This window comes from Trichoderma atroviride, chromosome 4 (genome assembly GCF_020647795.1).
Source record: "Trichoderma atroviride chromosome 4, complete sequence".
In the NCBI taxonomy this organism is placed as follows: Eukaryota; Fungi; Ascomycota; class Sordariomycetes; order Hypocreales; family Hypocreaceae; genus Trichoderma; species Trichoderma atroviride.
Window position 1 is genome coordinate 4,683,340 of NC_089403.1, and position 27,426 is coordinate 4,710,765.

General features: G+C 48.5%; 3 protein-coding genes across 3 annotated transcripts; 2 read left to right on the forward strand and 1 right to left on the reverse strand.

The window, feature by feature from the left end:
• Window positions 1-13,780: 13,780 nt before the first annotated feature.
• Window positions 13,781-14,440, forward strand: TrAtP1_008944 (uncharacterized protein; the record flags this gene model as incomplete). The annotated part of the gene is made up of 1 exon (XM_014087126.2): window positions 13,781-14,440. One exon carries the CDS (start codon window positions 13,781-13,783, stop codon window positions 14,438-14,440), a length of 660 nt encoding a protein of 219 aa, XP_013942601.2.
• A 10,050-nt stretch (window positions 14,441-24,490) lies between these two features.
• On the reverse strand, window positions 24,491-25,339 carry TrAtP1_008945 (uncharacterized protein; the record flags this gene model as incomplete). Its single annotated transcript, XM_014086343.2, has 1 exon — window positions 24,491-25,339. One exon carries the CDS (start codon window positions 25,337-25,339, stop codon window positions 24,491-24,493), a length of 849 nt encoding a protein of 282 aa, XP_013941818.1.
• A 312-nt stretch (window positions 25,340-25,651) lies between these two features.
• On the forward strand, window positions 25,652-26,798 carry TrAtP1_008946 (uncharacterized protein; the record flags this gene model as incomplete). Its single annotated transcript, XM_014087129.2, has 2 exons — window positions 25,652-25,770; window positions 25,823-26,798. 2 exons carry the CDS (start codon window positions 25,652-25,654, stop codon window positions 26,796-26,798), a joined length of 1,095 nt encoding a protein of 364 aa, XP_013942604.2.
• Between the last annotated feature and the right edge of the window lie 628 nt (window positions 26,799-27,426).

Here is a 27,426-nt window from a genome sequence, read left to right on the forward strand (position 1 = left end):
ATCTGGAATACGGGTTGATAAAAAAAAAAGCCCAGTATCTGTCACGGCGTTCTTGGAAATGCATTGCGAGTATCTCATCTCCTCGTTTCGGTAGTGCTATAATAACATTTGAATAGGACTCTACCTCAAGGACCGCGCAGAGAGCACTTCTCATCTCTGGCGACGGTCGAAGCCATTGAAGAAGCCAAGCGATTGGAGCCTGGAGTTTTCAATCGCACAGATTACGGCCAAGGCATGGCATCACCTTCAAATATCACTCCACTGCGGCTTAGACTTGGGCAGTCTGTGGACAGGAGGATCCTTTGATGCTCATTCAAAAAGATATTTGATGAAAACGAGAGATTTTCGGTTTGCTATCGAGAGATTTGCGATTATAGTTTGGTCGGTCCTACAAAATTGCGGTATGCGCTGACATCACCCTGACTCAAATCTCCCGTGGCGTTTGTTTTTGATGTTGCTTCGATGTCCTCAGTCAGAAAGTCGTAAGTGGTTTGCTTTTCCTCAGTGGATCTTGAATGTAAGTTTTTGTTGGGATGTATTTGACAACTCTGTCCCACATTGGCTTGCGCATCGAAGGATAGGCTTCAATTATGTGGTTTGAGTTGTTGAAAGCAGGCGCCATGTCCGTGATATATATACTGCCATCAGCCACATATACGTGCACTACGTCCTTGACTTGGAAAAGAGCTCCTGTTGATAGTTGGTTGCGGAGTAGTCGCAATCGCGGTCCGATTGACCTTGTTGGGTGTGGCGCAGATTCCAGTCATACATAAAGTTTGACTCCCACTAAGTTGTCTCGACCAATTTTTATTCTTGAATATATGAAACTGTGTCCATTATCGCAAAAGTGTAAAAGAGATTTCGTGATTTCTGTAGTCCTTTTCCCATTCTACCCTAATCTGTTTATTCTAGTTCATGTACTTACGCGTAAGCAAAGTAGACATAGCCGCGGCTCTCCAAACCGGGCGTCAAGTACCAGTATCGTAAAACCTCTCAACGGTCCCTTTGACGCCTCGCGCATGAAAAGATTCTTCCAAGCAGAGGCGTGTATGTAATGTGAGATCCATCAGAGCAGCCGGGCAAAGCAAAAATAATCGATCAAATAAAATAAACAATTTAAAAAAAAAAAAAAAATACTACGAGATAGTGGACCAACGGGCCATATTACATGCATCAATAGCTTCGAGAACACTTTGATGTACACGCCCGAATCTCCAACTACCCGCGTATCGAACGATTTTCCTCATCCTCACTTTGATCTGCCGGTCTCGCAGTATCGGTTACAGGCACGGTGATGTCACCAATGGCCAGTTAGCATTGCCGGTAGCCGTGGCTATCGTCAAAATGCAAGCAGGCCGTCGTCCAGACTTACAGACGTAGCTGAAGGATGTGCCTTTGCCGAGCCATTGCCGACAACCGCTTTCCTATTCGGGCATCCCACGATGTCTCTGCACGCTCCACGAGAGTCGCGCATGCACACTAGATTAACTTTCTCCAACCATCTAGGCCTACAAGTATAAGCCCTGGGCGTCGGTGGTGCCGCTGTGGGGACCCGTGAAGCTGGCAAGGTTTCGGGTCGGCAAGGCGCCCAATGCTCGGAGATCCACCGCTATAGATTAGAACGACTGCTCACTCCCATTTTTATGATTGCAATTGGCTGTACCAAGTAAATTCGCCCCTATGATGCGATAAAAAAGCCTTGGCTTATGTAGGGTTTGTCTGTCTGAAACGATTCAAAACGATGCTGCAATACTGAACGAAAAGGAGGGGGGATGCACGCATGTCGTCACAGCAAACATTTCTTCCTCCCAAAGGCACCACCGACAGCCACTTGAGTATTGTAGACGCAGAAAAGGCACTAGGCCCGGAATGGACACGGCACTTGAAAAGTGGCAAGGGGTCCTTTTGGCGCGAAAGTCGTATCAGACCCACGTTTCGGATTTGTAAACCGGGCGGCAAGGCTGTCGGCTGAAGAACGCATCTAACTCGGCAACGCACGATGAGAGAAGAGGCAGAGAAGAAGAAGCAGAAATAGAAGAAGAGAATGTGGCGTCTTTGCCTGCATGAAGACCCCTGACAGCCCAATCCATTGCCGGTACGTACCCAGGCCTCAGGAAAGGGCCAAAATAACACACTTGATCAACTTTTGCTTTATGCAGCGTACGATGCGGCCGGTGGTCGGTGCCGAAACGGCGTGTTACAGAAGCTGAGAGAGCGCGGAGATAGGAGAAGCTGAAGCTGAGAGAGAGGGGTTTGTCTTTTTTTTTTTTTTTTTTTTTTAATTGTTAAATGCAGATGAGAAGCGACAGACACCCCCTAAAAGAAAAAAAAAAAAAGGACGCAAATAGAAAAAATCAACAATTAAAAAGGCTCACGAGAGCTGGCTCTTCTGAATCAAGGGCGTAAAGCCGCGGGCGTTTCCTCCTTCAGGGAAGTTCTCTCTCTCCCCCCATCGGAGCAAGGGAGAAGGGGGATCTCAATGTCAGCGTTTGATTGGACGGTTTTCCTCTGAGCTGCTCTTCCTGGCACAGAGCCAGAGGAAAAAGTCGCAGATATGTCACGCGAGGCCAATTTGGCAAGTTTCCGCGGAGATTCCGCTTAGGAAGCCGAATTGGCCAGTCAGCGTCGAGCGTTTACTTCCAGAACGGCTCAGTTCCGGTACTTGCAACAGGAATCAGCTCAAAGTGGAGTAGTGAAGAAACTAATTAAAGAAAAAAACGAATTAAAAAAAAAAATATCGGGAGCAGAATCGGCAACCTGTCGGCATAGTGGAGACGGAGGAAGCTCGAAGTCGCGAGGCTTTCCACTCCCCACGCCGGACTTGTGAAGGAAAAAAAAAGAGTGTGTGGCTACCTGTGCCTGAAGCGAGAAGCAAGGCGACCCGTTGGACGGAGCGCTCCCTACTTGAAGCCGCGCCGGAGTTGAAGAGCAAGGGGGCCGAAGGGGTGGGAAGGGGGGGACGATGTGAGCCACGATCGACGATCAGAGTTCCATGATGTGAATGGGAGTGGAGGGGGGGGGGGCGTGTAGAAGATGCAGGATGAATATGAAGAGTTGTTTATGGCTCTTGTTAGTGGTGAAAATATCCAATTGGCGCGGGTTGTGATTTGTGATTTTTGACAAATGAGGAACAGAGAATTATGAAAGAGTTCTTTGAAAGCAACTCCATCAGAAACAATGATTCCAGCTCTATACCTAGATATAGATTTGGCTTACACGCAGGCAGATCGCCTCAAGCCTTGCCTTACGCCTATGGAGACCTTTCGGATATAAGGCTTCACTCTGATTCGATCACCCATATCATCATCCCCAGGAAATCGCATCATCCCAATGATTTACAACCAGTATCTCTTCTATTGTTTTCTTCTTGATTTTGTTACTCCAGATAATCGGAAATAACCAACAAATGGGAACGACAGCCCACACATCAACTTACGCACCCACAAGGCTTAGAAAGATACCTACAAGGAAAGATTCATGCAACCCGGAAGATTGCCTAGCCTCGCAATCTAGAATGCCAGTCGATTACCCCAGAGAAACGCAAAAAGAGGTCATGAGAATGGAAAGAAAAAAAAACGGGAACCTCGAAAAAGCAGAGCCAGATGACAGGATTACCAACGCGAGGTCAGGCTCGGTGACGTAGGTCTGTAAAGCCCATTTTCGCTCTGTTTGGGCCTAGCACCGGAGCTTTCCGTCTGCGTTCTGACTCTCAATATTGAAAGCACGCTTGACTCTTCTCTTCTCTTCTCACACTGGGCTGTCTCGTCCTAACCAATTCACGTTACTAGTCCAGTTGTGGTACTTTCCCTCGGCAAAAAGAGAGCCCTTCTGCATCAAACATCAAGGTACGTACTGCCTGCCCGGGTCGGCGACCGATCTCCCGTCCCATCGGAGAGGCTAGAAGCCCTGAGCGCGAGGTTCCCAAGGGGTCGATGAGAGGGTGTCCCGAACCCCCTTTTTAGCTCCAAGTTTGCAGAGGCGAATGACTAGTCTTGCGATCGGGTTGTGAGTATGGATATTTTTATTCTTGTTTCTTTTTTTTTATTCTAATTTATTTCGAATATGTAGAAGCACTGTAAATCGGGAGAGTGAGACAGACACGCCCCCCCCTTGATCAGAAAGCCTGTAAATCTCGCAACGGGCTAGCCTTGCGCGGGTATCGCTCATCCTGGCGTCTTCTTCCATGCTTCTTTTGTTTCCAATTCTCACTCCCCCCGCGGAAGTCGTAAATCCTCGGCGCCGGTAATAGGAGAATAGGCATCGACCATGTATCCCCATGGCTGCCATGCTTGGATGGAGCTCTGTGTCCAGTGTCTCCCACGCGAGCTCATATAACTCCTGGCTGCACAGCAATAGATGCCAGGGAGCTCGGAGATGTGAAATGCTGCTAGAGGATACTATTATGTACTCAAACGTACGAGTTGTCAATAGCAGAATTCGCGCATATGCAGAGAGCTCTGTAACAAATCTCCTGCAGGTAAGTACAGGTTCAACTGCGCTCAAATTAATAATAGCAGCAGCAACACTGTACTGCCGATTGAACTGGCGACCTAAGCGAGGGCCCTGTCAATGGCCGCCATGATATCATTTCTGCACGTCTCTTGCGGGCGGCAAAGACGGCCTTAGCGGAATCGCAGAATCAGTCTGCAGCAAAGCCCTTTCCGCAGAGGGCAGTTTTGAACGACCTTTGAGGCTTCAGCCGAGCAGGTACCGAATAAGCGTCCGCTGTGGGGAAGCAGAATTAAGGGTCAGGTTGCCTTCGATTCTTTCTAGAACGATGGATCGAAGCGCATCGACTCCGTTGTCGCCTTGGCTCTTGTTTCTCTTGTTTCTTTCGCCTCCCGTGCACGAGGGCGTGCATTTTTAGTGTGAATCATGGAACATGGTGCAAAACCCACTTGCATGGCATACTGTACATGTATAAACGGGGATTCAGCATCATGGGACTTTAGACTTGGGGGGGCTTCAGCCTATAACCAAGCTCAAGCTCCAGCCGACGACATGCGATTGGATTGAAGATGCAATGTCGATTTTGCGCCTTTTATTCCCCCCTGTGATTTGATTCCACGGTGCTGGGAATGCGGACTGCTGGGGGCATATCCCATACTGCAAGCAAATTCCTATTCTGATCATAGTGCTGTTACCTAGGGAGTAGTAGTCTCAATTAATTACATGTCTATATGTAAGCAAAGAAGGCTGAGAGTTGATAGGTACTTGAGGTGACTAAGAAAAGTGAAGTGCTCACAAGTCGCAAACAGGTAAAAAAGGGCCTAGACGCGGCTATTCGATATTGGTAATCACTTCCGCGGCGTTCACATAAACAATGGATGCTTGGTGTGGGGATTTCTGGCTGGTTTAATAAACACCCTTAGCCTCGGGACGCAGCACTGAGGATTGGGTAAGAATGGAAACAAAACAGCCTCATTTAGCATGAATTAGCATTGGGGTTTTGGGTTGCGGCATATTCCGTAGAGGCTCCGTAACACTGAAGCAGCTTGTTTGGATAATGCCCAGGCGCCATCACATACCTGGGCAGGCATGGGTGCATGTATACAAGTAGATATATTTCTACAAGTAGAAAGAGTACTATCCGTGGATGCTTGCAACGCAACGCGCTTTTGAGCAAATGGAGTTGCTGATCTGGGGAGGGGGGGGACGAAAAGGAGCACAAGACCAGAGAAGAAAAGAATGAATAAAGAAGGTTTTCTAGAACGATTTCCACTTGCCTAGACCCTGACCAACGCGAGTCATCATCCCTTTGCGAACCCTTTATGTAGAAGCCAAGACAGCAAGCTGAGGCAGCGGACTCCATATTAACACACACGCACTTATACAAGTATGAGCGAGCGTGACCCGCCCCGTCTATTCGCTCATTCTCGCACCAAAAAAAAAAAAAAAAAAAGGGCTAAACGGAGAATATTCCTGTACTTTGTCTCACTACCGTTTGCTTTTTTTTTTTCTTTGTTTCTTGCTCCATAGCACTTATAAGCATTTCCTTACCGAGGTGAGTAAGCGGGCTCGGAATCGAGAGACTCCACAGGGAATTGTTACCGCACAAAGCCCGCAAAAAAAAAAGGGAAGAGAGCTAGCCTGGCCCCCAAAAGATGACATGAAACTACATAATCGGGAATCGGAGGTTATTTTCTGGTTTCCACGTCTTTCGGCGCCGACTGCACGCGCCGATGAAGCACGAGGCCCTGATCCTTGCAGTCTTCTACCACCAATGAAACAAGCATTCAATTAAATTAATTGAGCGAAACAATTAAATGAGAGATTAAATGAGCAAAAATAAAGGAATAGGCTTTAATGATCCAGGGGTTCTCGTACGACAACGACGATGGTGGCTTGGGGGGGCAACAATTGTGGCTGGCGCATGACGGCATGAATGCAAAGATGGAGAAGAGAATATACAGTTGGTTATACTACGTATACAGTCGGTTATTGCTGGACATAACAACAGGGGGGGAAAGAAAAGCATGAGCGTAGTATCCTCTTCGCCCAAGGCTGGTGAACATGTCCACAATTGTGGCAATCAAATCTGCACTGCCAAAAGAGACAGCTCACATTGCAAGTTCCCCCCCGTATTGCTTGTCTCCCCCCAAAAAGCCAATTCAGCCGCCTTGCCGTTGATATCAATTACCGGAAGATTCCGCCATCTTGAGAGCTTTCTTGCGTAGGGGCGTGTTGATTGTGTTGAATTGAATCATTTAACGAAATTTTATATTTATATTTTAATTATTTTTCTTGTAGCCCTGTTATATTCGTTATGGAGTCCATATTGTCGATCATTTGGCTCCATCATCTGATCATGTAAGTGCATAACTTACTCGTAATTCAACTGCCGCTACTATCCAGACTACGTCGTTGACAATTAAGCCGCCATGAAGAAAACTATCGTCACAATGCGGCTTAACAACATGACCAAGCATCTATTCTGACTGGCCATGTAATTCACAAAATCAAGACAAAAGGCAGATTCCATTCGAAAACAGCCCTTCTCATTGGCAGCCTCTTCGGTAAACGAGGTCCCCACGATGACTCACTCCGCCATTTAAGTTGCGGCAGGCCGTATTACTTGAGCTGAGCTGAGACGTAAAAGATGAGAACGCGGAATGAATGCAACGGACAAATTACTAGGTAGCCCAAACAAGCTCTGCGAAGAAGCTTTATTCTGCGTACCAGTTACCCGTAAATTAGAGCCAGACATTGTTGCCTCCAAAAATCTCCGGTTTTATATACTATTTATACGGCGCGTGGCGGCACCGAGGCGAGATGAATAGTCAACATTGCCTTTTTTGCTCTGGAATGCGATATAAAGTACATGTAGATGGTAAGTGGTGTTCGCGACAAGTGCCTACATGTAGTAGCTCCCAAAAACGCCACAATATAGCCATTATGCCATCCGGGCCACAGACTAAGCGATTATGCTTCTCATCTTTGTTTCCCCACGCGCTCTTCTTATTTTTGCAATTGGCGACTTCTGGGCGCGCGCGCGCTTAAAGAAACTTTATGAGGCTTGATCCATCAATGTCAACATGAAAGTTGTTTCATACGAGGAACTGAGCTGAAGCGTCAATGACATCATATCGTAATTGGGCGAGCTGGGGTAGGCATGGGGTAGATGATTAGTAGCAACAATGATTAGTTTTATTGATCATCGCACAAGACTGATTTGAGGCTGATGTATTTCTTTTCCATTTCATTGAACTTTGATTATCAGAGTGGCTCTTGGATGTCTTCCATTTAGGGAATCCGTCAGCGAGGCGGCAGAACAAGGCAGCTTAGACAGGTCGTTCACAACACCAACATCATTACAAGGCAGGAAAATAGAGACAATCACCTGCTCATCGAGCTTAAGCCCGGCTGTCGCGATGGGCGGCAATTGCGGTCCGCTCTCCCACGGTGACATGCAACGATGGCCTCTAATTGGGCTAAAATGCCGGCAGCACGATATCCGATCGGAGTCGGCTATAACGGGCGTCGGACAAGATGCCCTGGATGGAGCGCCATGACGGACTTGCGCAGATTTGCTCGCGCCCAGGTTCATTCATGCAGCCGTCAGACCAAGAGACTGCATGAGCAGGAAGGAGAGGAGCGCCGAAGCAAGCAAAACGGACACCCTGTGCTCGGAGTACGACTCTATCCTGAGTCACCGGGCTCTCAAAGCCTGGAAATTAAGCACATGTAGGCTATACATACCTAGTGATCCTGGTGATAGGGGTGACGAGTGAGATGGTTGTGCATCGTAACCAATTGTGGCTCATCCTCATCCTTCATAGAGCAGCTGCTCCTACTAGCCACAACAGTTGCTCCGTGGTCCGTCCGTCGGTTCTCACAGCGAAGCCGTCAACGATAATTGCCAAAGATTCAGAGGAATTTAGGCATCCAGGCCGGAGGCTAGCACAACTCCGTGGCGGTCGGGCTTTGTAGCGAGTGCGAGCTCCTAGCAAAGTGCCTTGCATACATCGGGCTCTGTCTAAACAGGATCCCGGTTCCCTGCTAGGCCATCTCGCTCAGTGCCTCTGTTGGAGGGCAAAACGAGACTTGGTATGCAGGGACTTGGCACAACGGCTTGAGAGTTAGTGTTGATTGTTGTACAGTAGTGGTGGTTGCAAGTAGAGGCGTGGGGTCGAATACTTACATAGCAACTTCTAATGATCGTGTAATGGTCGACCAATTGCAGTGCATCATGAAACGGCAGATACAGTGTCGTACAGTTGGATGCTCAAAGTGGAAATACTGTCAAGTTCCAGAGCAATCAACTGCAAAAGCCAAAACGCCGTCAAGGTTGCAGTGGCGCCAGATTGATAGACGACTAGCATATCATTTGTGGCGAATGAAACGCCTATCAAGTGCCTACCCAGAGCCTCATGAGAACAAGACACCTTACCATTCCATCTGCCGACATGCAGAAGAGGGGAATTGCACCGCTAAGAAACATGGACAGCAACTCGTACGAGAGCTCCCCGCAGATTAGGTATAGCATCGCTCGCGTTTCGCCCTCGCTCCAGACGGTAGGTATTGGCAGAAGCTAAAATAAACGACTTGGAAGGAAAGAGAATAATTCGACTCCTTCGGCGTAAGCGATGGAGAGAGATTGGACCGTCATGTCGAGATTTGTACGTCACAAGCAGAGCGTAGTGGGAGACGTGCTGCCCAGCACAGATATCTACCTACCAGTAGCAATTTCTGACTTTCGGCAGTGCCTAAAACGATGGCAAGATAGGCCTAATACTAGAGAAAGAAGAAAGACAGCTTCCAATTCGCTGCAGGCAAACACATGACTAGATGGGCGAGACACGCGAATGGGAGAAGAGAGAATAAGACGAGCGAGAGAAGACAGTAGAGCGTATCGACCTGTAAGAGCTAGCAGCCAGCGTTTAGCCACTGCCTCTGTGCCTCAAGCCTCAAGCCCCGACGCCCACCTCGCCAGTAGCGGGTACCCGGGCGGTACGTCGGCTGGAATGCACCACCAGCGGCGCCGCAGGTAGCTCGGCGGGCTACTGGACCTGCATGCCTCTGCCAGATAGACTTTTGGCCCAGACGTCAAGCAGGCGGGTGCAAGAGACTTTTGCGCCAGTTACCGCCACCGCACGCCAGCAGCATGGCTTTTAGAGAAAAACAAAATAAAAACAAAAAGAGGGGCCACGTTTGGTGTTTATTTGGATGTACCTCCCAACGGAACTGGAACGGAAAAAGGGCGCTATCATGGCTATCATGGTCGGGCAAAGGTCGACGTTGAGCGGGGAAACCTGCTGGACGTTCTACCTGTGCTTGTATTGTTCAATGATATCAAAGACCCTGCTGCTGCTGCTTCTACCAACCACATACTCGTAGCTCTGCGGCTACCACCAGCATCGCCCGTACATCAGCTTATCTCATTGGGAGCCGCTGTTAGCACGACACGACACCACACGAAGGAGCGCCTGGCATGATGCTAAAGCGCCGGCGCTTAGGCGAGGCCCAGTCCGGCGAGCTCTTGCAAGGCACCAACTGGCGGTGGGTTTGCGGTGATGACGGTGTTGATGATGGAAGTCAAATTGCAGATACTTGTGCAAAACGGGCGTGGTGACAGATGTCTTTTTGCATACTTGTACAATATTATACGGTGGGCTGAGTGAGGCTTGTAGCAACATTGAAGTCTATTGCGAAGGGACTACAAAGTACCTGTATACCCAATGCGGGAGGCCACATGTGCCTCTATCGTGGCCTTCCACCTGAACTCTTTTTCAACATCATCTCTCTGCGCCCCATTTGGCGCCTTCGCCCTGGCTTGATTGACCCCGGATTGACGAGCAATTGGACGTTGCTTGGCAAGCAGAGCAAAAAAGATTAATAGATTAAAAATACAACATTAATCAATTAAACAATTAAAACAATGTCGATACCTGCTCTTCATGGAGAGAGCATCTGCAAGATGCTGAGCTGAGCAAGATATCCAGGGCGAGAACCCACGGGAAAAAGAGTAAAACGGGGCATTGGGCAAAAAAACAAAAGCAACATTGAACCCTGAGAAATAACAAAAGCACGCAAGCAAAAACTGCCGTCAATCATAGGGCTTGGAATCAATGGGCAAAGCAAATGCCATTGCCCAGAAACCGCAAATGTCCAAAGATGTTGCTGCCAAATTAGCGGCCTCTGCCCAATCACACGTCGAGGACCTGGGCGACCCCTTGGACAAAAGCGGTAAAAAGTGAAGCGCTAACACCACTGCCAAGCTGATGGTCCTTTTTTTTGCGTGCAACTGTCCGTAATGGCAGTTTGGAGCAGTAGTTTGAGTCAGGGAGCCGATGCCATTAATCAGCGGTTGTTCATCCCGCCAGTGCTCAGTCTTGTTGGTTCTCTTACTTCTTGTCAGGGCATTATCGCCCGGAAGCGCAAAACCGCGAAAGCGTCCCAGATGAGGCAAGGCGCTGGCCCAGCTGTTCATCTCCCAAGCGGGGGATTCCCCAATGAGTAGTAATGTTTAGGAATATTTAGCAAGCAATTGGAAATAGGTAGACTAGTCTAATGAGAACGATTGACGTAAGGGTCCTTTCTCTTTCTGCTTGTGAACGAAGCGAGCGAGCAACAAGCAATGCACATGTTTTTTGCATCACTCACTACAGCAGCAACAGCTTTCTCTTCTCATTTCGTTCGTTCTGTGCTTATCCGAGCAGGCCCCTCCCCCCATCATTTTTACTTAATCCTCCGTAATCTTGCTGCCCAGATTAGGAAAACAATCGCGACGTATATGGTAGGTATGTAGTATAATCTTTCAGCGTGCAGCTCGGCAATGAGCCGAAGGGGCGTTCTGCCGCTCGTTTGCATTCCCTTTTGAGTTTCAAGTACCCTTGCAAAAATTGTACTTGTTGATATTGCTCGATGGAGAAGGACGAAGATCAGGAAAAGAATTTGGGCAAACAAGCTCGACAAGGGCCATTGACTAGACAGCTTGATGCCATGTATATCCACTCATTTCTACTGGGCATTACTCATGCTGAATGAAGAATACACAAGTCTTGTACAGCCACTGCTACCGATCTATCAATTGACTATAGGAGAGAATGAACGGGACAAAGAATCAACTCTTGGCCCGATATCCTGCGGTGTTCCGCACAATACGCAGCGCCCACCGGGCATCTGGCCCAACCTCAAGTCCGTCCGCTCGGCGCGGACTTTTCTGGGCGACGCTGGGCTTTCGAGGCAACGACTGTCCAGACGGGACAACCCTGGCTATTTCGTATAAATATACGTTGCGCGGACTCGCAGCAGTAGAATCTGGGCACAGGCCTAGCGTCCATGTACAAACGCCTTGGCCCGCCAGGATTCGATTCGATACGCCGTATTCCCATCCCGCTACGACTCCAGTGTAGTAATGACAGGATGTACAGTACACGGGGGGATTATGTGAATGTGAATGTACAAGTAAAGGACACAAACAGACAAAAAGGGAATCAACTTTCCCCTGGCATGTTGACGCCTCTCCTCCTGCTCTCATCATCTCGTTATCTCTCTCGCCATCACCTCGCTCTCAAGTCTCCTCCTCGCTACCGCAGCATTTCGTCATTGAGTCCTTCTTTCTCTGGGGCCCGTAGGGAATGAAGTCGTGCGCCTTAGCCGCAACTCTGTGTGATGGACCAAAGGAAAGAAAAAAAAGTCCAATCCGCTGCATGGCAAAGGACCGCGGCAAACGGCCTGATGACAGAAAACTAACCTACGTATGCCATCATGCAATTCTGGCCATTGCCGGCACCGAGTGAGGTAACTCGTGTGGCCCGCGATACATGGCTTTACGCCCGGCCACGCGCAAACGTGCGTGTACATATGCACCCGCGCTCTACTCGTGGGCGCTAGGACGGCCAGCGCTGCCCGCTATCAGCTACCGCTGCCCGTGGAGGTACCTGCCGAGCGTACAGCAGCGCATTGCTGGGCGCCATTCCACGGTCCACTCGCTGCGCTGTAGCGCTCGCAACACTAGCCCGCCTAGCGCTCCGTCAGTGCCCTGTAAGCCCACGCCTTCGCAGCGTGGACGGTCAGCCCAGGGCGCTGGCGGCTAGCCCCCGGACGGGCGATGCGCTGCCCCTATAGGCCTAGGGCGCGCTGCTAGCCTCTGTCGCGTCCTCGGACATAATGCCGCTGCCGACCCTGTACACTACAGCCACGCCACCCACCCCCGGCTCCATCGTGATGTTTTCTAGTGGCATCTCCCGTAACCGGATATACAGTACATGGTACGTGGTACCTCGTTGACGCAAGATCCCACAAGGCACGCAGCGCTGCACTAGAGTCGAGGTACCATCACAAATACATGGCCATTATTAAATACCACTGGGCCAGCTCTGTCAGCTCGCCTGGAGATTCCTGACTTACCTCTCTCTGCCTCTGCACAAAACGACTCTCTCGTCATTATTCAGCACGACGTTGGGCCATCTTGACGAGCTTTTATATAGTCTTATCAGTCCCGTGCCTTGGCTTACAGAGATCCCTTCACTTCTCTCTTCCTACCCTTTTGCCTCCTACTTGCTCACACAACACCACCAACCATTACATACCCATACCTATACCTATACCTACATCTGCTAAACCTTGCTCTTGCTTCTTGCCTGTGCTTGTCCATGAGGACTTTTGGTTAAAAGACATTTGCATTGTGGGATACCTCCTTGTGTCCTTCCTTTTCCATCAACAATCGACAACTACCAAGGAAAGCAGCTCCTTGCGTATAATCCATAATACCACAACTTCCATTTCATATAAATCACAACAATTCAACATGGTAGCTCACACTCTGCCTTCGCCTCCCGCGGAGGAAAAGCCCACCATGCTATCCAGAAAGGGCACCGGCTCAAGTACAAAGTCCGTTAAGCCCGCCCACCGAACATCAAAGCGTGCCGGCTCTGGCGCCGCTGCCGTGCACCACCACGAACAAGTCACACACACGGGCATGGATGGGAGACATAAGCGTGTTTGGAAGGCCTGCGAGAGATGTCGGATGAAGAAGACAAAGGTATGCAGCCGCTCCTCTCATCCATCGGTGGCTTCTCTCTTACTGACTTGTCTTATAGTGCGATGGCGAATTCCCGTGTAAGAGGTGTAAGGACGATGGCCTCGTTTGCACCGCCGGCGTCCGCAAGAAGATGGAATACAAGCAGCTCCCCCCGAGGGTAAGTGGAGCCAGAGTGATGACCTTGAACTCACTTGTCAATCAACAACCAACTGACATGAATACGTGGACAGATACGCCGAGGTTCTCGAGAACACTCAATTCGCTCTTATTGCTACTGTCCACAAGCTGTACTCTATGCTTAGGAATGGCCAGACCTGGGATCTTGGCGAACCCGAGCTGAACGAGCGCCGCCAGCCCGTGATCCACGACATTGCACAGAAGCTGGGATGCATCCGACCGAATAGCGACATTGATCTTCCTGTGCACTCAGTCTTCCCCGAGGACGAGGCCGGCATGGCTGAGCTCGCCCGCCAGCTGGAAGAGCAGCAGCACCACGACTCGGAAGCCCAGCACAAGGACACCAAGGAGACGGACTCGCCCATGTACAACCGCACCGACCGCGCCTCCTCGTCAGAACTCGACCACTCCGACATCGAGCTCGACTACCGCCGGCAAGCCTTTGGCAGCCACAACCCGATGACCATGTCTCCCCAGAGCTACGCCGGCAGCGCCGACTTCGAGTTCAGCCGATCTGCACCCCCCGATCTCGACACCACTGCCCTGTTCGCCACGCAGTCACCGAGCCTGTCGACGTTCCCCGACTGGACGATCAAGGCCGCCGTGCCCCCCCGAGATGACCATGCAGTACTTTCAACAGACTGGCATGTTCCAGGGCATGAGCATGATGGGCCCTGGCCTCACTGGAAACGACTTTGGCACCATCAAGCCCCACGTCCTGTCTGCCGTGTCCAACCCCAACGTCATGATGGGCTTGAGCGACCCCATGATCTATAGTGGCTACGACGATGAGTCGATGCGACTGTAAATGAAAGAACAAGACGAAAAAAAAAATTACAACAAAAAAAAAAATCTTGATAGCGACTTTTTTCTTTGGGTTCGGGCGGCAAAGCATTCATTTCAGTTGTACCAATGTGTAATAACATGGTTCTTGACGTCTTTTATGTTACGACTTATTCAATTTCATGGCAAGCCCACACTCATTATTCATGCATAGTGTGGCCTATGGGGATATCCGACACCTTCAATTCTTAACGATCACTTTTTTACATCTTCTTCATGTGAAGCATTTCTTTCTTCTTTCTTCCCGCATAATCTTGTGGTGTTTTCATGGAGTTTCGGACAGCAAAGGATTTTGGGATATAGAACGTTTTTTTTTTTCTCTTCTATTTATTTGTCTTTTTGGGAAGAAAGAGGGGGGGAGTGTGTGAATACGGCGGGAGGCAAAGGTCGGATCTACTTGACTATATGGGAGCATTTACTGGGATGACCACTTAAGCAAACAGAGCTTTTCACAACCATAGAACGATGGCACTACGGTGTCACAGCCTGAAGTAATTCAAAACAAAACATAAAGGAAAAAAAAATATTCATCTACTATACACATTGATTTGTCATTCGCTTGCTGTGATCGTTAATTTGTCAATTGCATTTTTTATGTCTTATATTTAGTCCGAGCTAAGACGCCATTTATGGCATGTTTGATTAGAATATCGTTTTTCATTAGCCTGGTCTATTACTATTCTTGACTCTCGGTATACTTACGTGCAGCGCAGGCGTAGGGCTTACATGCTTCATTGCAGCAGCCTCAATTAGCCCAGCTTCTCTGGGCGCTGAAGATGGGGCCTTCTTTTTCAACATCTAGAACTTGTTTCTACTCAGACACGTCACGGGCAACGGCACGCGCACCCCCTAAAGAATCGACGTCTCATAAAAAAAAGGGGATCTGTCACGGAGATTTTGGATGAGCAAAACAGCCAAGCCCCCTCAGCCACACATGCGTTCGTCAAGCTTATTCGTCTAAATACCCAAGATGGCCCTAGTTTGATTATTGGTTTTTCCTTCGGTCTCGGGGGGGATCGTATAACTGCTAGTTTCTGCGGTAGGGATTTGTGTCTCGGGGGGGGGAACACGCAGTTGGGATTATGGTCTAGGACCAATGTGAGCATTGGTGCTTGCACATGTGCATTAGGGGGGTTTGCCCGTAAAGGCTCGTTTTTTCCTAAATTTGAAATTGTTCTATCAAATGAGCTTTTTGCTGCTTGTTAATACAAATTTTTTTTCTCCGCCCTAGGAATATTTTGTGCTCGGGGCTTTTCTTCTGCTTTGATGTCTGCAACATCCACTTTCGGGCAATGGTATCGGAGTTTGTCAACAAACGCAGCATGGTTTGTCATCCCACTTTTTTTTTTTTCACGGATTGCCGAGAACCCAGTGAGAAGGAATTCCTTCCATGATCCCACCTCTCATTCTTTCTCATCTCAATCTCATCTGGCCTTTGTTTCCCCGCTACTGCTGTAACTTGTATCAGAATCGGCACACGCCCAGAACATGGGGGAGGCAAAATGAGGCACACTTTTGGTAAAATTACGTGTAAGAGAGAGACAGAGCCGATGGAGCCTTGTGTTACGGTAGCAGTGCTATGGAGATTTCTCTTTTTGTTTTTGTCGCCGTTCGATTTGACGTTATTATCCCCGTGCCTTATACCCAGACCAATGTCCGGAGCTATCTACGAATCCAACGATGTGACCCATCGGAGATAAAAAAAAAAACAAGAGCAAATATTTCAAATTCGAGAACGGAGAAAACACAAGGCTAGCTAAATGAAAGGGAAAAGAGCCAATGGAAGACGAGATGAACGATAAAGGGCCATAGAAAGAGGATTCACGAAAAAAACTGGCCCCCGGCGTGTCAAAAAAGTTTCCGCCGCTGACAAAACATCAAGAAAAACGGAGTAAGGAATTAATCTCGTGAGCTCCAAGGTCGGAAATATCCATCCGCAAGCAGCATACAAAGCACACAAGCTTAGCAGGTAGCACTAGCTAATCCATCACTAGCAGGAGCGTTTTTCCAGCGGGGTTTTGTGAGTGTGTGATTTTCAGCAGTTTCCAGTACACATGGCGTCGGCGCCTAAAGAGCTGCTTTGGCCTGGTACCTTTGACTTCGGCAGTTAATTGCGATCTGAACAGAAGCCCGTTGCAGTGAAGCCAAAAGTGGCAATTGCTGGATGCAGAATCCTACCTAGCAGGCAGAAATTCTTTTGCTGGGCTCGGCAGTTGTGCCTTTTTGCACTGAGTCAACGGGCGACGGCGATTTTGCGGCTACAGGACAGCTACAGCAGCCAAGTATTGCTAAGGAAGTTGGATGGGATATTCTGCAGTTATCCACATATCGCTAACTGGAAACTAGAAGCTCTCTAGCACCGGTCAAAGAAAAGATGGAAAAAAAAATTCAAGAAAGCAAGAAATTAGCTTAAAAATCAAGCATGGCGATCCGCGTGGGTACGTGTATGACCAATTGGCCGGGTTACTCATGTAAATGCAACTCCAGCTTCAGATATCCGACCTGTCGTTCTGCGAGTCGCCTCCTCCAGTCCTGCAAAGACCCCGCAAAAGCCCGCAATAGTTGCGGTCTTTTGCTCAAGGTTGCTGTCGAATTAGAGAGAAAAGGAAGGGCCCGTACAAGTCCACGGAGTTGATAGTTAGTTGAAGAAGAATAATAAAAAAAAATTGAAGAAAATAAATAATGCCACGGAGTCAAGACGTCTTCGGCGATCATATGTCCGCAACTAATAGCTTAGAAGCGGGAAGTTGTCCGTGGACTTTTCTTCTACTTCTTCTTCCACCCACCCCTTTCCCCTGCGTTTATGATTATTCTAGCTGCTATTAGTTTCCAATTAATATAGGAATCTGATCTGATTGCGCGTGTATAGTATGATATTTTGCATGCACGGGACGAGACAATTGTTATACAGAGCGGCACGCCTTCATGTCGGCCACCCCCTTGTTGAACGGGCACGTCGTCAACTCCGACCGAGGTCCAATGGCCGAATCGAGACGGAAGCGTGACCGCCCACGCGCATGCACTGCGACGACAGCAGGCATTCCATAACCTGCCTGTAGAATCTGCAGTACAGTTCTTTTCCATGGACATGTAGGTATATTTGCTGTAGATGTTCTGCAGCCAGTCGGGGTTGGGCTTTGTCAAGCTACGGCTCAAAGCGGCAACAGGCCACCCGGCGTCAGGTTCCCGGACCCGGACCTTCGCAAGACTCCGAACGCCGCCGGGTCAGGCAAGAAACGGGGCCTGGACCTTCGTTTTTTCCCTTCTTTTTCTCGCATGGCTTTCCAAGAAGGGGCGTGTAGAAACAGCAGGGCAGTGGGCTTGGGGGCTGTATATACTTTGCCTTTGCGGGGTGTACACGTTATTTGCAAGAGGATCGAACCAGCTCGTGGCTAGGCAAGTACATGTAGTACATGCAAGTACTAGGCTGAAAATGCAGATGCGTATTGCAAAAAGCGTGATAACTACTAGCAGTGATGGGATCCTGTAGCAGCATCTCAAATAACGACTGCTCGGTGGATAAACGATGCAGCGGTTTTACTCGATCCAGAAAGCTGGTGAGAAACAGAAGGGCGCACACCCATAGCAGCTATTACAGGCATATACCAATTAAAACAAAAAAAATAAGTTTGCGATTTAACCCACATTAAGCTCCACGAGTGGGTAGCCGGGCTTGCTTTACTAATGAAGCCCGCGCTGGTACCTCGCGGGCGAACAGACAGCTTCTGCCCACTTGTTTGTGGCTTGCGCAAGATACGATTCCTGGGATTGGAGATGGAGGGGGTCCCGGGTCCAGGGCTGTACGACAGAATAGCCTATTCCTCCTCGGCGAGCAAATACACGTAAAGGGCTTGTCTCCTTCTCTCTTGTTCGCTCCTTATCTCGCATTCGCACTGATGGATGGATATACAAAGGTACACGTACATGCTCGCAAGACCCAGCTCCATGGATCAGGATCAGGATCAGGATCACGATTCAAGCAAAGCCCGCACGGAGGACGGCGTGTTCCCGCCGACGCCCTGCATTTCCCCTCTCCACCATCGGTCAGCTATTCATTCCCGACTCCATGCCCATCAGGGTCTTGTTCAGCCTGTTGATGCTCGTTTTGTCATCCTTTTAAATCAAACAACAAGTGCGTCTGTGCATATAGTCTCCGTCCTTTGCCATGGATACCCCCCCTTGTAAATAGGAGTAGTTGGTATATAAAATAAATAAATAAATATTTTAAAACAATTTAATGGCTTGGTTGTTTATTCAGCGGACTTTGACCCGCCAGCTCGGCCTGTTGCAACATACCGTTTTACACCACCACTTGCTTCTTTTATGCGGAGTGCGGACAGACTAAGTATACACGAATACACAGCATAGCAATCAACAAGGGGGCATTGCATGCATTACAGCATTACATACATGCATTCCAAAAAAAAAGCCCTGCCTCATGCTCCTCCCACTCAATCGCCGCACGGCGCTTCACACGTTTCGTTCTTTGGCGCGCGCTGGCTTAATATGTCTTTCAGCCCAAAAGCCACTGTTTTGTCAGCCCTGCCCGCGGCTTAACAAATCAAATATCCATATGTGCTCTTAGTTCGCAAAGCCATGTCTGGAACCGGCATGACAGTGCCCGTACGGAAACGCCTCTTGCTCATTGGTTCGCGAGGTGCCAGCTTGTAGGTATTCCGGAGTATGGGTATGGTAAGTAGGCGTGTTAGCCGCATCGCCTTTTGTTAGTCGAACGAGCGAGAACAAGCTAATTACACCAAGAACCCTGAAACCCTCAAAGCTGCTGCTGGCTAGACAAATTGCCCAGCATTGGCAGCTCGGCGCATCGCTCGCCTTGTTTGTCATGGGTTGGAAATCGAAATCGCCGAACGAATCAAACACGTCGCAGCCCGCGTGTCGCCCAGTGTGTCCTCGTCGAGCCTCTTCATCGCTGTTTCAAGTAAACTCTTTCACAGTGGCGTCTCGAGTCGGCGTCCTCTCCACTCATGGCGATGAAATGACAAGCTCTAAAGCTTACCGGACGGGACCCCTGCTTTTCAGCCATGATTGGCACGTGGATACGCCCATTGACTCAGCGGAGTTTGGGAGCTTGGGACTGCTGTGTTAACTCCGTCAATAGCCACGAGCCATGTGCAAGTACATGCTCTGCAAAGGATTAAGCTGTGTTAATTAGTATCACTATTCAGACAGAATCCTGCCGCCCCCCAGAATGGCACGAAAGGTCCAAAAACGGAGGCGTAACTTGGGCGCAGCAGCTGCCTGATGGAAGCGTCTTCTGCTGGCATCACGATCCCTATCATCAGCACGGCACCCTGCTCGATGTAAGACACTACGGTATATACAGCATGTACCTACTTGCAGTAGCATGTAGCTCCAGGGCTCGAATTGTGGATACGCGTATCACCAAGCGGACCTGATGTGGTGAGAGCGATGACAGATACCATGGAAACGTGGGGAGCGGGTCAATAGCCTACTCGTATGATAGTGCACATGTGCAGCAATATATTGATGATACATGTGATTATCGATTGGTCCCTCTTGATGTTTTTACCCAATATGAGCCTCGCTTATTTTTTTTGTTCAAAACAACAAGATTTAAAAAACAAAAGCAACAATAACAAATCGAAAAAGCCAAAGCTACTAAACACCAGGGGCTGAAAAAAAAAAACAAAAAAAAGAGTCTCTCCGCGCTGACACAGAAAAGAGGCTTGAGTCTAGCTCTTACACGCCCCCTCCCTCATATTCGCCTAGCTCGCCAGCAAAATTGGATTTTAAATTCAATGATTTAGCTTTTTTCTTTTTTCTTCCTACGGGCAGCACCAGCCAGCCGGGCACAAATCCAAAACATCGGTGGCGTCTTACCAAAGAATAAAAACAGGCGAGAGCAAAAAATGAATACTAGTTGAAATATTAAGTCCAGTCTTTGCCAAGTGCGGCAGTTGTGGAAAAGCTTCCACATTCTTTCTTAGCTCATCTTGGCTTGCTTCGGACTTTTAATTGCTTTTCACTGTGCTTGTCGCCGACTCAAGAGCTCCAAAGAAGCTCTTTTAAACGAACATACGGCACTTTCTTTATCTGGAACAGGGTTCAAGATTAGCGGAATGGTGCGCGTTCCTTGCGGTGATAGGTTGACATCGGAATCCCTGTGCCGAGCTCTGCAGCTCAACGTGGCTTTCGACGGACGAAATGATCCTTCGCCTGGGTCCGAATTTGTGATGAATCCGTCGTAGTAGCTCATAGTTCTTCCTTTTGATGCAGCAAGCTTCCTTCTGCCTCTCTCTTACTGGTCTGCTCGCATAGATTCCCTCCCTCATCGTTTGTGCTACAGGCTGTCCTACCCCTCTTACACGCTCCCTCTTGCATCAACACTGATTCCTCATGACTTAAGGATGGCCACTGTAGCACCTTACTTCACCTGGACGGTGTTAAGAGCCTGTCTCATTCCTCAGCCTTGTCGGCGATGCTTAGATAGGTATTTCGGCTAACGGTGGTGGTTGCATATAGAGTTAAGAGCTTATTCCGAATGGCATGAGGGTGTGGGGGAAGATAATGCCGATGCCGAGAGCTCGGTACCAGGCTAAAATGCGAGTCAAAGAATAAAGCTTGCCTTTTTGGCGGTTGTTGTGCTTGATGGCTGTGAATTGGCTGCATACAGCGAGGCGGTGTTTAGAACCAAACGTTTGCCCTGACGCAAAGACTTTTGATCATCTATTACCATCAAGGGCGTATTATGTGGGCTGATTCTACCGTAAATCGTTGCTCCGTTGCTCTACAAGCGTCATGATGTCGCCCGGCTTTGATAGATGGGATCGCCAACAAGTGTCATGTCATGATGGTTCCAAGCAGCGGCTGCAAACGGCCGTGATTGCCACAAGATCTTCACCTGTCAAGGAAAAATAGTCGAGAAGGGTCCAAAAATACTGCACTACTAAACAAGCTCTCACACGATCTCGACAATTTGACATGCAGACCTGCTCCTCCAACTTCAGCATGAGTCAGGAAGAGCGGGCTGAAGATCATCCAGAGGATGAGCTTGTCCAAGCACTAACCAAACCTTGATATAAATACCAGATTAAATACATGTCCGTCATTGCTGTTCATCCAATCACCGTAGATGGCTCCATTCCACCCAGTCTCAATCAGCTGGCGGTGGCTTAAGCCTCAAATGCAGCTTTACTCAGCGCCAGCGAGTTTGTAGAAAAGCAATGAAAACTTGCGAGATAGCTCTAAAAAAACAAGTAAAGCTCCCTCCCCACCCTCACTCAGCCCTATTATGCCCTCATTCGATGCAACGAGAGACATAGCCTTTCTTTGCCGAATCCTTAAGTGGGTAGTTTGAAGTTTGTGCCCGGTAACTTGGGTCTACGATAACACTAGATGGAAAGTCGTTTGCCATTGCCATTTGCTTGTTGCTCGATTTATCTGTTTTATTTTATTTTATTCAATATTCATTTTATCTAGTCAATTATTAATTGGCCATTCTGTTTAACTCACACCCCTCCCTCCGAATTCGATTTCCCCTCTGCCCCTCAAGCGCCCAGGGACTCTCTCAAATTCCACTATTGGCTCTCTCAAAATAAAGGGCGTCTTCTCGACTCGAGTCGGGGCGTTAAAGAACGCTTCTGGGGATTTTCTTTCATCAATGGAAAAAAAAAATCTGAACTTGGTGGCCCTGACATCACAGTTTCTTGGTCAGGGGCTGCTACCGTTCCTCGGAGATTTTGGTGTCTTGCCGGTCGGCGACCTCCGATGACAAGCTTAAATGAGGACGCATTGCCAAATACTAATATTAGAGTTACGCTGACAAGAAAAAGATACTTTTTATCCCGTCTGCAAGGTAAGGTAAGCATAGGTATACCCAGGAAAATCCTCAAGTATATCGTATGACTGGTCGATCTCGGACAACAGCCATGACTCGCAAATCGAGGGGCTCTCCCTCCTCTGTTCCAAAACAGCCATTTCCACCTAGATGTCTATTGGCTCCCAGGGAAAACAAGCGGTCGATTTTTTTCCGCACGAGCAAAACGTGCTTTTCAGGAGGCACGTGTGCCAAACTCGACGCCGGCTTGCTCTGATTGCTGGGAGGCTTCGTTAACGGTCCAGCCGCACCGCCAAAGAAGGGCGATCCGCATCCTCGATTGGCCTCTCGCCGGCGAGGCTGGGCGCTATTAGGAATCAGACTTTGCGGGGTAGACCGATAACCAGAAGGTCGGGACAAGCCTCGTTTTCAGCTTTGGCTGGCTGGCCTGCCCACTCTTGTCTCCGGTATCTTTCCGACGTCTATGGTGTTCCGACGGAGGCTTTCCATAGTGGGCTTTTCCATAGTGTTGCTTTGCTTAGGTAGCTTCTTTGGCCAATTAATTGCTCTTTTGGCTGAGGGGAATGTTTGTCACGACGCATGTTGTTGCTGCGTTTGAGTTTGCTAAGCGTGTGTCGCGTGCGTGAATTGTTTCCAAGGATGAGGCTGAGATTTGGCAAAGAGCTATACCAATAGTTTTTAGCATGCGAGTCAGCTCATCGTGGTGATAGAAGAACAGAATATATGCATTAAATGACGAAATGGCTGTTATTATGCCTCATCGAGATCAAAATCTGTACCTCAAGGATCGGGGAAAGATCAGAAAGCGAGTAAGAAAGGAGGGAGCTATGGATTGTGGTTATAAAGATTTCTTCTGTTAGACTAATAAATGCAACGAGTAAATTTTTTTGGTTATTGAATTTGAAGGAATAGCAAGCCGTGGTCATTTTAGTCAATTATACATGACAATTCTCTTGATTTGAATAATTAATGCTAGAGTGATGATATCTTGTTAGCCTCGAGAAAGCAGATGAGCATTGAGGCAAGGGCTTTTTGAGTAAAATAGTCCTACAAGGAGTTTTCACTTATGGATATATAGATTAACATCTACATTTTTCTTGTGCTTGTGTTCCTGGTTTTACATTGCTATATAATTTCGTGTAGATTCAATGGGACACGACAAATGCCTTTGAACATTTATCCATGTATCCAACACGAAACTAAACGTAATTACTATTCTGCAATCTATCTGCGAGTATTTTGATCAAAACGTATGGATAGTGCAGTCATTACTCACATTGAAAGATGATCATCTTTTATATTTCATTTCAAATCCCTACCGCTCGTTCTACACAGCATCAAAAGCAAAGAATCAGCTCGCTTTAATAGCTCATCTCTATCGTCGATATTGATATCCGTACGATTGCAAATGATTTCCATATTGGCATCTAAAGTTACCAGTAGCGCACCTTTGGAAGCTTCAAAATGCAAAGTCATCTTATGGCCTATTTGGCGCCATGAATGTGATATGGCTTCAAACTCTATGCCACGAGTTCATGGTAAAGCTTCGCTGATCATGTTTAATACCACATGATTAATTATAGACATTGATAGATTTCTACATTTCAATTATTCATGGGATTTGCTTAATCTAGGCGCCTATTCCAACAAACCAAGGACATATGTTTCAGCTTCTTGCGCGCTGAGTATGGACTACATTTCATGTCCCTCGTAACACTCGATAAAACGGATGTTATGATGTTGCTTGAAAGGGCCTTCATGATGATGATTGGATACATCAGTCGTTGCTTTCCTCATCTGTGATAAGTGAGAAGAGGAATTGTAAAGCGATCAACATATCTCTTGTTCTCGAAATGGGCATGACTAGAACAAAGGCGCAAGCTAGCTGGAACTGATGTGTAATGCAACAACAAAAGTACAAGTAGATACCTCAATGTATTAAAGTCCTGTTGTTAAATATTCCTCTTGTTGAGTATAAGCCCTTCTTATACTATATACAGAAAAATTTCCCCAAAATACTTTCCATCCAAGGCCGTCAAAAGCCTCCCAACGCCCCTATAACCCAAGCATTGCAGTATCTGAGCAACCCCATAAACGCCAAACAAACTCATGTAAACCTCTATAAATCATGCTCGTGTAATGCCGTCAATCGACGCTCCTTTGCATCATGGCTTGATGTCAAGGACCTGCTTCAACATGCTCTCGCTGGCTCTCCACCATCGAGCTCTCTGCTCGAGATCATCCGCAACTCCACCAAGAGCGGCCTCTTTCCTCCTCTGGGCTTCACGCGCAGCCGTAGTGCTATTATGTCGTTTCACCTCCAACGGCTGCAACTCAGCCTGCAGTCTCTCTACTTCCTTTCTCTTCCTGGGAACCCTGGATTGCAGCGCCTCAAGCTCTCGCGCGAGCTCTTGCTGCTCGGCCTTTCGCTTCGAAACGAGGCTGAGCGTCTTTGCAAGAGGCAGTTGCAGTTTTGGGTCCGCATCTGACCCTTCATTCTGGTCCTTGAGCTCTTTGATGCGATTCTCCAACTCGATTATCTTAGCAGGCAGCTCTTCTAGCCGCACAGTCTCCAGCTGAATCTTTTCGTATCGCTTGCTCAAGTCTCGCCCTCTGGCTTCCAAGTCGGAAACCATGTCTGCCACCTCCAACTTGAGATTCTTAAGTTGCGCTTTGGCCTCTGCATTTTCCCGCTCAAGATCCAGGTTCTCCTGAAGCGTGACTATGAGTGGCGGATCGCCTACGATTGCGCGGATAAACTTCTCCTTTGTCACTTGCTCGACATAGGAAAATCGGAGTTTGGAAAAGAGCTCTTTGTAATGAATAAGATCTGCGTCCAGGCTGGTTGGAGAGGGGCCGTCAATGGACGTGTTGGACGCGTCGGAGATGCGCTGGCGGGCATCGTTTGGCGTAGAATTTGAGATTGGCTCGCTCAATTTGATGATGGAGAGCTCATTTTTCTCCTGGAGACGGCGAAGAGCCTCGAGCACCTTTTCCGGCGTTTTCGTGCTCATGTTGCAGTGCAGAAGACAAAGGCCACTTCACGGAGCAATTTGATACAGTGAGAGCCTTTCTTTCTCTTCTACAGTAAGGTCGAGTATCGCCAGCGCCTGTGAGTGAAGCAGAGTTGATGCAGCGTGTTGACACAGACCCCAATACAGTTTAGCGCTATATGCACTGCTTATCTTATCAACAGGGGTCTCGCTGAGTCACCTTTGCGAACTTGTTTGCTGGACCCTGATTCCTCAACAACCCAGATTTACTGTTACATCACGGACGTCACAAGCATTCTCATCTTTAACCAGGCGCATTACTCTGCTTTTCCCATGCCAAACGACGAGTTCCTCACCGACGAATATGTCGCCGGCCTTTTGGCCAAGGAGGCCAGCGACTGCTCGCTGAAATACTCTGCAATGGGTATGGAAGCTTTCAACACCAAAAATAAGTAATACAGCTCGCGATTCTGCGTATGGGGCATCATTCTGACGGAGAGAAAGGCCGTCCAACTCGCTGAAACCGAATACGAGATTCTTGAGGAACATAATCAATGAAACGGATTCGCACAACAAAGCGCTGCTTGCCAAGGAAGCGGCTGAATCAAGAGCGAGGCTGAAGGACCTGGAACGCGCGGAAGAGGTCAAACGACTCAAGACGGATCCAACTCCCAGGGATATACGGAAGCGGCAGCTTGGAAGCATCCAATCCATTTTAGGTGGGCCAAGACACAAACGCGACGACGATACGAAGCCGACTGCTAGCGAAGGAAGATTGAAGAATAGGAGTGATGGCGATCGCCCTTCGCATCGGTCGTCGCATCGTGATAGAGATGCAACCTCTGATCGTCGCAAATCAAAGAAAGACTATGGCCGACTGTCAAGAAGCCCCCAGGACGACGAGCGAAGGTCTCGCCATGAAGATAAGTCACGGAGCTCTCGAAAAAGGCACCGCGATCACTCTCCGGAACATAAACGTCGACACTCTCGCGATCGCGAAAGAGATCGATCAAGGTCGCCCCGCCGCCGCCGACGTTCTCGATCACCTCGAACGAAGAGAAGCAAACATCGGAGCCGCTCTCCTTTAGCTACTGCGAAGCAGCCTACAATAGATGCTCGTGATAGAAATGATGGCGACGAGTCAGATCCCTTGGAAGAATTAATTGGACCTGCCCCGCCTCCTAAATACCGTGGACGGGGGACCGTTGGGGGAGCGTCTGGCCTAGATCGGCGGTTTTCTGATTCGTACGATCCAAGTACAGACGTCTTACCAGATGACGATGACCCGGTGGAAGCGTTTAGGGACCGCCAGAAGCTGCGACTGGCCCAACAAGAACGGATGAGAGCAGCCGAGATTGCAGAACATCAGGCTCAGAAGACAAGCAATAGCCAACGAGAAAAAACGGAGGAGGATGTGGTATGGTCCAAGGCGGGCGAAAAGAGGGCATGGGATCGCGGGAAGGGGGGAGGATGGAGATGACAGCGACGACATTACCATGCGCGGCGTCTTATCAGAGGAGTTTTAAAGCCATATAAGAAGTTTTTCAGGAGTAGCATAGTATGGGCGCATTTGTGTTAGTAAATAGCTGGCTGGTTTGAGTGGATGATTCTGTTAGAGGCGCTGGGTTGAGAATCATGTTGGCTACTGCTTGGAGAATTACCGAGTCCATATGAGTTATGATTTACGAAGCAGCAATTACTGCTGTAGATATTTTTCTGTATTAAGAAGCAATTAAATCCCTAACTGGAAATGCCATCACTCGTGTGCATCGCAGATGTGCAGAGCATAGACCACAAAAAGTGGGAAGCACATGCAAATCATCAAATATGCAAAAGCTGCCCCTGGCCAAACGATACGACGTGAAGATGCCGGGATCGAGCCCCTTCGTATTCGTCTGTGATGAGAGCACGTGCGCACCCCAAAAACTTACTACTTACTCCCATATTTTCGCAACTTGAAAGTAAAAAGCATTTGATATTTGCCCATCTGCTGTCTCGCCCGCAAAAGCTGCATTATAAATGCCCTCTGGCCGATGCAGTCACAAGTGCCGGGAATGGAACGCTGCAAGCAAGTCATGCCATCTGCTCCACCTGATGTCGTCACGAGC